General features: G+C 38.9%; 1 protein-coding gene across 1 annotated transcript; it reads left to right on the plus strand.

The window, feature by feature from the left end:
* Positions 1-2865: 2865 nt before the first annotated feature.
* LOC309808695 (olfactory receptor 2D3-like) lies at positions 2866-3847 on the plus strand (the record flags this gene model as incomplete). Its single annotated transcript, XM_082629272.1, is given in 3 exon segments — positions 2866-2918; positions 2920-3316; positions 3320-3847. Coding segments are annotated over 3 exon segments (939 nt in total). The 5' UTR covers positions 2866-2904.
* Between the last annotated feature and the right edge of the window lie 8145 nt (positions 3848-11992).

Below are 11992 nucleotides of genomic sequence, written 5' to 3' on the forward strand. Positions count from 1 at the left end.
TCCTTCTCCCTGGGTCTTTATGCACACACTACTTTGTGTGTGCCCTCCAAGAGTGGAGTCTCTGTTTCCCCCAGTCCTGTTGAAGTCCTGCAATCAAATCCCACAAGCCTTCAAAGTCTGATTCTCTGGGAATTCCTCCTCCCATTGCCAGACCCCCAGGTTGGGAAGCCTGGTGTGGGGCTCAGAACCCTCACTCCAGTGGGTGGACTTCTGTGGTACAATTGTTCTCCAGTTTGTGAGTCACCCACTCAGCAGTTATAGGACTTGATCTTGTGATTGCACCCCTCCTACCATCTCATTGCAGCTTGTCCTTTGTCTTTGGATGTGGGGTATCTTCCTTGGTGAGTTCCAGTATCTTCCTGTCAGTGATTGCCCAGCTGTTAGTTGTGATTCCGGTGCTCTTGCAAGAGGGAGTGACTCAAATATTAACCTTTTATCTGATATATGGTTGGCAAATATTTTCTCCCATTCCACAGGTTGCCTTTTCATTTTGTTAACTGTTTCCTTTGGAATGCAGAGGCTTTTTAGTTTGATGTAGTTTCACTTGTCTATTTTTGCTTATGTTGCTTGTGCTTTTACTGTCATATCCAAGGAATCATTACCAAGACTAATGTCCAGAAGCTTTTCCCCTATATTTTCTTCTAGGAGTTGTTTTAATTTATTTTGAGTTAATTTTTGTATATGGTGTGAGATAAGGGTCCAATTTCATTCTTTTGTATGTGGATATCCAGTTTTCCTGACACCATTTATTGAAGAAACTATCCTTTCCCCATAATGTATTCTTGGCACCTTGTTGACCATATATGTATGGGTTTATTTCTGGTCTCTCTATTATGTTTCATTGGTCTGAATGTCTGTTTTTAACCATTATTTCATGACTATGATGTGATAGAATATTTTCTTGTGAATATTTTCTGCAATTTAGAGTATTTATTTAGAATGGACTCCTAGAATTGGATTTAGAAATTGGGATAATGTTTGCGAGTAGTAGATGATATTAGACCTCGGGGATTCAGGAACTCCTAATACTACTCTATTCTTAGTCATTCCTCTCTTTAGAGTTATACAAAAGAAATGTGAAGTAATGAAAAATAAGACACTACTTTTTATTAACCAAGCTAGTCCCTAATGTCACTGAAGTTCAGAGCTCTGATAAGCATGGATTGAGCTATGTGGTCTAGTCTACAGTCATTTAAGACTCCCTTATGGCTTAAATCCATATTGTATCATCATATTACCTTCTGGCTGGCAACATGATACACAAGAACAAAGTGATGATGAGTACACCTAGGAACTATTCAAAAATGAGAGAATAGAGCAAGTAAAGTTCTTAAGGGGGACCTTGTTCAACTTAACAGTCCAGTCCCGGGAAGAAGAGAAGTAGAAATGTGCATGACCTTTTAAAGCGCAGTAATCCTACCCAGTAGTAATCATGGACCAATCAACATCCTCAAATGTTATAAATCAGATTTTTACTCCTCATGGGGAGGAAGGACTAGTAAAAAAAAAAAAAAGGAATTTCTCCCTTACCCATACTATTGAGAACTGGGTCAAAGCATATGAATATTTGAGTCATTTAATATATTTGACAAAATTGTTTCTCAGAAATGTTGTACTAACTTTCCTACTCACTTGCATTGTACAAAAATGTCTTTTTCTCTGCACCTTCATTATACATTATACAGCTAATTAATTCTGCCATTTATTAATTGCGTGATTTAACCTCTCTTTGCCTCAGTTTTCTTATCTGCAAAATAAGATAAATAGTGTCTACCTCATAATGTTAACAGGACAATATAATAATATAAAACCCTTATAGTAATGCCTGACATGTATTAAATGCTCAATAAAATACTAGTTATTATTTTTTGTTGTGATGTTGCTATTAAAATCTTAGCTAATTTCCCGGGTAAAAACTGTATCTCTCATTGTTGTAATTGTATTTAGTCATAATAATATTGAATATTTTTCTTATATTTAGTAGCTATTTGCATTTCTTCTTTGTAAATAGTCTTTTCATGTCCTTGGCCCATTATTTCTTGGACTCAACAATTTTCATAGTGTTTTATATGGAATCATAATGTAATAAAGTATTTTAACTTTTGTCTGATGTCTCCCTAAAATATTTTTCTCAGTTTGTAGTTTATCTTTTAATTTTATTCATGATATTATTATCTCACAGAAATCTTTCAGTTTATGTTGTAAACTCTACACATGTTTTCCTTCATGGTTTCTTAGAAGGCTTTTATGATTTTCAAGTCTGATCCTAACCATATATCACAACAACTTTAACCTATTTTTCCTTTTTTGTATTGTTTTACTTTTAATATTTCATTCTTTAATCCAAACAGAATGGTCCTTAGTGTTGATATGCCAAAGCTTTGTTTTTAAACCCAAGAAAATTCTGTTGTTTTTTAAGAGGTCAAATTAAATTGATGCCCAAAAACTGTTTCATGTTTCTCAAGCATATGTTATAATTAAATATGTGGTATTTTGAACAGTTAGTGGTGCAGTTTTATGCAAGGTGGTAGTCCTAACAGTATACATGGTCATTTCCTCATAATATGTGTATAGCAATTTAGTAAAATCCATAGGAACTCTAATATCCTCATATCAGAAGTAGCCAAGAAGGCTTTAACAACGTCATATTCTATCTATAAATAAGAGGCACTGGGGAGAGGAGATTTGGGGAAAATGAGGTGGATTTAAATTACAATCAACTAATAAGAATAAAAATATTCTACTTAGTATCAATTAGAACAAGCTGGATAGCAAAAAGCTAGAAATATCTAATTGGGTTTTTAAATTGAGCTTTAAATGAGCCTCTTCTACAGGACTTGATGTCATAAACCCAAAGTCTGTTCCTTTTGTTTGTGCCAAACAGGTAAACAAGCATAAATCTCAATGGGAGAAGAAAACCACTTTTATGGCTGAGTTTATCTTCCTTGGCCTTTCACAGGACTTGCAGACCCAGATCCTGCTGTTTATTCTTTTTCTTAACATTTGTCTGTTGACTGTGCTTGGAAACCTGCTCATCACTATTTTCATCTTCATGGATTCTCGACTTCACACCCCCATGTACTTTTTTCTAAGAAATCTCTCTTTCACAGATCTCTGTTTCTCTACTAGTATTGTCCCTCAAGTGTTGGTCCACTTCCTGGTAAAGAGGAAAACTATTTCTTTTTTTGGGTGTATGACACAGATCTTTGTTTACCTTCTGGTTGGGGGCACAGAATGCGCACTGCTGGCAGTGATGTCCTATGACCGGTATGTGGCTGTCTGCAAGCCCCTGCACTACGCCACCATCATGACCCCATAAGTGTGTCTCCAGTTGGCCATAGGGTCCTGGGCCAGTGGCGCACTAGTGTCTCTGGTAGATACCACCTTTACTTTCCAACTTCCCTATCAAGGACAGAACATTATCAATCACTATTTTTGTGAACCCCCTGCCCTCCTGAAGCTGGCTTCAGCAGATACTTACAGCACAGAAATGGGCATCTTTGCAATGGGTGTGGTCATCCTCTTAGCTCCTGTCTCCCTGATCCTTGTCTCCCTCTGGAATATCATCTCCACTGTGATCCAGATGCAGTCTGGGGAGGGGCGGCTCAAGGCTTCCTCTACCTGTGGCTCCCATCTCATTGTTGTTGTCCTCTTTTATGGATCAGGAATATTTACCTACATGTGGCCAAATTCCAAGACCACAGAAGAATGGGATAAAATGATATCTGTGTTCTATACAGTGGTGACTCCAATGTTGAACCCCATAATTTATAGCCTGAGAAACAAGAAAGTCAAAGGAACTCTCAGGAAACTGGCTGGAAGAAAGCCCTTTTCTCAGAGACGGTGACCTCTAGGTCTGACTTTTTGAGCTATAGTAACATCCTTAAAAGAGGAGCAGGATTTCAGTCAACAGTTACAAGTTAGGTCATTTCAGGAAGAAGCATAAAAGTAAGGAACATGTTCCAGAAACTGTGAATACACCACCCTAAACATAGGGAAGAAATAAAAGGATGAAAAGTTAGGTTATTTCTTGATTATGAAAAGCACTAAATGCTATTTTGAAGGAGTTTTTGGTTAATTCAGCTAACGTGGACATGTTTTAAGCTTGATCACCCTTGAATTTAAGAGATTTAAACTGGATTATCCAGAGATAATGTCTAATATGAATTAAATACATGATTCTAACATTAAAGACATTTCAAGTTTGGATGTCCCAGTCATACAAAACCAGGAATAGTCTAATCAAAACCATCAATGTATTTAATACTGGTCTCATTCACGGCCCAAAGCATTTCAGCTTGTAAAAAGGTACCAGAGGCCACACTACTTCCTAGTTCATGATGTTATCTCCTGAAAGCTCCAGAAAATGAGTTTTTATATCATCACCCCAAAGTCCATATAAACACAGACTATCAGAGTAAAAAGTGAATTCAACAGTCACCTAATCCAAACATATGTCTGAGGATTAAACCACTCCATAATATTGCCATTGAGTAATTGTCCAGCATTTGCATAAAGAAGAATGGTATAGCTAGTGCTCTATGTTCTAGGTTCATTCCCTTTCATATGTAGGTAGTTTTCTTACTGTTAGAAAGATCTTCCTTATGGTAAGTCAAAATCAATTTTCCTATATCTTCAACCCACTTTCCCTAGTTTTACTCCTAGAATAATTTTCATTATCCTTCTATACCACAACTCACTGAAGTCAGTTTCTATATTTGCCCAAATTCAATTTTCACAGCCAACCACCCACTTGTTCCTTTAAAATTCCTTTATCTAACATGCTTTGGTATCCAATATTCATTCAGGTCATCTTCCTCTGTATGAACCCAATTAACCCAATGAATATCTCTTCTGAAAGCAAAATGTATTAGAATTTTAGAAATTGGAGTTTACCATCCCTAGACTGACCCCTTAAGCTTAGATGCCTCTAACCACATTTCACTGTGGCTCAACTTGTCTAGAATGGTCAATTCTAGAGTCCACTTTAGGTTCTCATAAACTCTTATTCCAAATAAACAGACTGACAGCTGCTTCGCTCTTTTTTTTTTTTTACTCTTTATAATATAACATTTATTCACTTAAAAATACAGTAGATACAAAAAATAAAATGAGGGTTTCCCTGGTGGCGCAGTGGTTGAGAGTCCGCCTGCCGATGCAGGGGACACGGGTTCGTGCCCCGGTACGGGAGGATCCCATGTGCCGCAGAGCGGCTGGGCCCATGGGCCATGGCCGCTGAGCCTGCGCGTCGGGAGCCTGTGCTCCGCAATGGGAGAGGCCACAACAGTGAGAGGCCCGTGTACCGCAAAAAATAAATAAATAAATAAATAAAAATAAAATAAAATGAGGGGGGTGGAGGGAATGGATTGGGAGTTTGGAAGTAGCAGATGAAAACTATTATATATAGAATGGATAAACAACAAGGTCCTACTATACAGCACAGGGAACTATATTCAATATCCTGTAATAAACCATAATGGAAAAGAATATGAAAAAGAATATATGTATATAAATAACTGAATCACTTTGCTATACAGAAGAAATAAACACAACATTCTCTATCAACCATACTTCAATAAAATAAGTTTTAAAAATTGAAACTGAAAACAAAAGTTTCCCATCAGATAATCCTTGTTGTTTAAAAAGCTACAAAAATATAGAAGTAGAAATTTTGAATAGTACAGAAAGATATATAAAACAAAACATGATAGCCACTCCCTTCTTCCCATGTCTTTCTCCCCATAGATAAATACTATTCTGGGAAAGAGAATTTTCTTCTTCATTCTGTCTCTTCCTTTCAATTTTAATTGGAAAATAGAGCACATAGCTTATAAAATGGGGATTTGCCCCTCTATTTTTGTCATAGTTTTAATATGACTTTTAGATAATTTTAGAAAGTCCTTTTTTTGTTTGTTTACTTTTATTTTTTAATTTTTTAAAAATATCTTTATTGGAATATAATTGCTTTACAATGTTGTGCTGGTTTCTGCTGTATAACAAAGTGAATCAGCTACATGTATACATGTATCCTCATATCTCCTCCCTCTTGCGTCTCCCTCCCATCCTCCCTATCCCACCCCTCTAGGTGGTCACAAAGCACCGAACTGACCTCCCTGTGCTATGCAGCTGCTTCCCACTAGATATCTATTTTACATTTGGTAGTGTATATATGTCACTGCTACTCTCTTGCTTTGTCCCAGCTTACCCTTCCCCCTCCCTGTATCCTCAAGTCCATTCTCTACATCTGCGTCTTTATTCCTGTCCTGCCCCAGGTTCATCAGTACCATTTTTTTTTAGGTTACATATATGTGTTAGCATATGGCATTTGTTTTTCTCTTTCTGACTTACTTCACTCTGTATGAGAGACTCTAGGTCCATCCACCTCACTACAAATAACTCAGTTTTGTTTCTTTTTATGGCTGAGTAATATTCCATTGTATACATGTGCCACATCTTCTTTATCCATTCATCTGTTGATGGACAATTAGGTTGCTTGGCTATTGTAAACAGTGCTGCAATGAACATTGTGGTACATGTCTCTTTTTGAATTATGGTTTTCTCAGGGTATATGCCCAGTAGTGGGATTGCTGGGGCATATGGTAGTTCTGTTTTTAGTTGTGTAAGGAACCTCCATACTGTTCTCCAAGGTGGCTGTATCAATGTACATTCCCACCAACAGTGCAAGAGGGTTCCCTTTTCTCCACACCCTCTCCAGCATATATTGTTTGTAGATTTTTTGATGGTGGCCATTCTGACCGGTGTGAGGTGATACCTCATTGTAGTTTTGATTTGTGTTTCTCTAATGATTAGTGATGTTGAGCATCCTTTCATGTGTTTGTTGGCCATCTGTATATCTTCTTTGGAGAAATGTCTATTTAGTTCTTCCACCCATTTTTGGATTGGGTTGTTTGCTTTTTTGATATTGAGCTGCATGAGCTGCTTGTATATTTTGGAGATTAATCCTTTGCTTCATTTGCAAATATTATCTCACATTCTGAGGGTTGTCTTTTCATCTTGTTTATGGTTTCCTTTGCTCTGCAAAAGCTTTGAAGTTTCATTAGGTGCCATTTGTTTATTTTTGTTTTATTTCCATTTCTCTAGGAGGTAGGTCAAAAAGGATCTTGCTGTGATTTACATCATAGTGTGTTCTTCCTGTATTTTCCTCTAAGAGTTCTATAGTGATTGGCCTTACATTTAGGTCTTTAATCCATTTTGAGTTTATTTTTGTGTATGGTATTAGGAAGTGTTCTAATTTCATTCTTTGAAATTAGAACACTCCCTAACCACTTATTGAAGAGGCTGTATGTACTCCATTGTATATTCTTGCCTCCTTTGTCAAAGATAAGGTGACCATATGTGCATGGGTTTATCTCTGGGCTTTCTATCCTGTTCCATTGATCTATATTATGTGCCAGTACCATACTCTCTTGATTATGTAGCTTTGTAGTATAGTCTGAAGTCAGGGAGCCTGATTCCTCCAGCTCCATTTTTCTTTCTCAAGATTGCTTTGGCTATTCAGGGTCTTTTGTGTTTCCATACAAATTGTGAAGTTTTTTGTTCTAGTTCTGTGAAAAATGCCAGTGGTAGTTTGATAGGGATTACATTGAATCTGTAGATTGCTTTGGGTAGTAGAGTCATTTTCACAATGTTGATTCTTCCAATCCAAGAACATGGTATATCTCTCCATCTGTTTGTATCATCTTTAATTTCTTTCATCAGTGTCTTATAGTTTTCTGCATACAGGTCTTTTGTCTCCTTAGGTAGGTTTATTCCTAGATGTTTTATTCTTTTTGTTGCAATGGTAAATGGTAAATGGGAGTGTTTTCTTAATTTCACTTTCAGATTTTTCATCATTATTGTATATGAATGCAAGAGATTTCTGTGCATTAATTTTGTATCCTGCTACTTTACCAAATTCATTGATTAGCTCTAGTAGTTTTCTGGTAGCATCTTTAGGATTCTCTATGTATAGTATCATGTCATCTGCAAACAGTGACAGCTTTACTTCTTCTTGTTTGAATTGGATTCCTTTTATTTCCTTTTCTTCTCTGATTGCTGTGGCTAAAACTTCCAAAACTATGTTGAATAATAGTGGCGAGAGTGGACAAGCTTGTCTTGTTCCTAATCTTAGAGGAAACGATTTCAGTTTTTCACCACAGAGAACAATGTTGGCTGTGGGTTTGTCATATATGGCCTTTATTATGTTGAGATAGGTTACCTCTATGCCTACTTTCTAGAGAGTTTTTATCATAAATGGTGTTAAATTTGTCAAAAGCTTTTTCTGCATCTATTGAGATTATCATATGGTTTTTCTCCTTCAATTTATTAATATGGTGTATCACATTGATTAGCATATATTGAAGAATCCTTGTATTCCTTGGATAAACCCCACTTGATCTTGATGTTTGATCCTCTTAATGTGCTGTTGGATTCTGTTTGCTAGTATTTTGTTGAGGATTTTTTCATCTGTGATTATCAGTGATAATGATTATCAGGCCAGTGTGACATTGCACCAGCCTGAGGCTCGCCGTGCGTTCTCCCAGGAAGTTGTCCCTGCATCATGGGACCCTGGCAGTGGCGAGCTGCACAGGCTCCCGGGAGGGGAGGTGTGGATAGTGACCTGTGCTCACACACAGACTTCTTGGTGGCAGCAGCAGCAGCCTTAACGTTTCATGCCAGTCTCTGGGGTCCGCGCTGTTAGCCGCGGCTCGCGCCCGTCTCTGGAGCTCCTTTAAGCAGCGCTCTTAATCCCCTCTCCTCGCGCACCACGAAACAAAGAGGCAAGAAAAAGTCTCTTGCCTCTTCTGAAGTTCCAGACCTTTTCCCGGCCTCCCTCCCGGCTAGCCGTGGTGCACTAGCCCCTTCAGGCTGTGTTCACACAGCCAACCCCAGTCCTCTCCCTGTGATCCGACATCCGAAGCCCGCGCCTCTGCTCCCAGCCCCGCCCACCCGGGCGGGTGAGCAGACAAGCCCCTCGGGCTGGTGAGTGCCGATTGGCACCAATCCTCTGTCCGGGAATCTCTCCGCTTTGCCCTCCGCACCCCTGTTCCTGCGCTCCCCTCCGTGGCTCCGAAGCTTCCCCCCTCCGCCACCCGCAGTCTCCGCCCTCGCCCTCGAAGGGGCTTCCTAGTGGTGGAAACATTTCCTCCTTCACGGCTCCCTCCCACTGGTGCAGGTCCCGTCCCTATTCTTTTGTCTCTGCTTGTTTTTTTCTTTTGCCCTACCCAGGTACGTGGGGGAGTTTCTTGCCTTTTGAGAGGTCTGAGGTCTTCTGCCAGCGTTCAGTAGGTGTTCTGTAGGAGCTGTTCCACATGTAGATGTATTTCTGATGTATCTGTGGGGAGGAAGGTGATCTCCACCTCCTACTCCTCTGCCATCTTGAAGGTCCCTCTGCTTGGCTCTTTTACCCAAACGTTAATCAATCACACATTTAGAGGGGATTCCATGGTAACCATTCTACAGTTACCTTGAACATAGGTCCAGGAACAACACACTTCAGATTGACTTTGCAGGGGAAGACCTCCCCAGTGAAGAGAAATCTAGTAACCAAAGTTCTTATTTCTTTCATTCATGCATCCATGGAATCATTTAAAAAGTATTTATTGAGCTCTTATTTCATTTTATCTTACCATTTTATCAGAGCAATGACTGACACATAATGTGTTTTAATACACACTTCTGCATTTGTTACTATCCTTTTAAAATTACTGGAACTGCACTACAATAGACAAACTCTAATCTGGGGTAGGAGGATCAGAGAAAACCCTCACTCAAACAACATGGGCTAGATGAGGTGATGTAGACAAGGACAAAAAATTAATAGTTGAAATTGGTGACTTGGCTGTCATTGATGATCTAGATGAGAGCTACTTCAGTAACAGCAGAAAAAATAAGAAAATGTAAGAAGAAAGTACAAACACTACCTTAAATATTGCCATTACCGATCCTTGCCATCTCCACCTTCCAAATTCTGGAATCCTGAGCAAATAAAATGATGGCTGTTTTAAGGCACAGAGTTTTGAGGTGGCTTGTTATGCAGCAATGGATAACTGAAACTCTGAGAGAATTGTGCTCCGTTACATTCAAATAGATTCCTGTGGGGCTTATTCACATTACCAGTAAAAACTACTACCCACCCTGGTGGCGCAGTGGTTGAGAGTCCGCCTGCCGATGCAGGGGACACGGGTTTGTGCCCCAGTCCAGGAAGATCCCACGTGCCGCGGAGCGGCTGGGCCCGTGAGCCATGGCCACTGAGCCTGCGCGTCTGGAGCCTGTGCTCCGCAACGGGAGAGGCCATCGCAGTGAGAGGCCCGCGTACCGCAAAAAAAAAAAAACAAAAAACTACTACCTGTCCTGCTATGGAGGGAGAGGGGGAATAAAGGGCCAAGAAGCTTCTAAAGAATCATAATAAAGATGATGTATCAGTCAGGGTTTGTAGTTGCAAGTAACAGAAACTGACTATGCATGATTTAAGCTAAAAGGAAAAATACTGAATAATAGTAATTCCGATTCTGCAGCCAGAATCATGGGCCAAATTCATTAACACAATGTCAGCTAAGGACATCACTGCCATTCAGCACTAGGTGGCGCAGTTTACACTGCCAACACCCTCAGCACAGGCCCTGCTGCTGGAGCTGCTAATTCCCTGAACCTGGAAATTGGAATGTTGCTGCTCTCTCTACCGCTGACAAAAAAAGAGAAGAAATTGCTGACACTACCTCAGCCAGGTGACAAAGGTTAACATAAATAGTGTTAAGTCCTGTTGTTAGTACGTTCCCTTGAGATGATATGATGGAAATAGCACTTTATGATCGGAAGATCCCTCAAACCCATAACCTCAGTCTAATCATGAGAAAAACAGACAAATTCTCATACATGGGCTTCCTATAAAATATACAACCTGTACTCCTCAAAACCGTAAAGGTCATCAAAAACAAGTCTCAAAAACTGTCACAGCCAGGAGGAGCCTAAGGAGACAAAACCTAAGCAAATTCAAACAAAGTATAAAGTTTACTTAATAATAAGGTATTAATCTTATGTTCTTAATTGTAGATGTGCCATAATAATGTAAATAATAATAATAACAATGTAAGTCGATAGTGGGAAAAGGGGGGGTATATCAGAACTCAATGTACTATATCTTCTCAATTTTTCTGTACGTCTAAAACTGACCTAAAAAATAAAGTCTGTTTTTAAAAAAGAAACTTTTTGATGTCCTTGCTTTTTCATGTCACTAGCTCTTAACTCAAAGTCTAGACTGGGTATATCTAATTGATCAACTCCTAGCTGCAATGCAGACAAAGGAAGTTAATATTAGATGTATTCAGTTTCCATGGATGGAGACAGGCTCCAACTCCCTCACAAGACTCAACAGAAGATTATAATTTTAGACAGTGTATGCAAAGGATCAGAAGCCAAAAACTGACAAATGTCCATAACACATGGCCCATGAAACGAAATCACCCCTATTCATATCTTGACTATCTACAAATTCCAGACTGACCAATGCAACTCACAATCTACACAACACAATATTCTGAGGATGTGCAGAACACAGAACATTGGGTGAAGAAATACAATAGCTTAGCATATGGAATGCTTCCACTGGTCATTAAGGCCGTCTTCATTTGATTGTGTTTACTAATATATTTTCAATTGCTAGTACAGTATTTGCCACATATTAAATTCTCAATAAAAATTGGCTGAATGAATATATAAGTGGTCTAGGAATAGTGTTGGCTTAACTCAGGTCAAGTTTTCTCTATATTTTTTTCTTAAATACAGAGAAGATCTGGATTTCACAATGATAGAAGAGAATGGAGTTTGTAGCAAACAAGTCTGTGCATCATCTTAAGGATCTAATCCCAGATGGCTTTACAATGAAAGTCATACATTGAGAGAAACCTTTAAAATTGTGCCATTAAAAAATAGCTGGACTTTAGTGAGGTGACTGCAAACTGAAAATGACCCTTCTTCAATTAGAAAGCAGTGT

This window comes from Mesoplodon mirus (genome assembly GCF_964341445.2).
Source record: "Mesoplodon mirus genome assembly, chromosome: 7".
Classification (NCBI taxonomy): Eukaryota; Metazoa; Chordata; class Mammalia; order Artiodactyla; family Ziphiidae; genus Mesoplodon; species Mesoplodon mirus.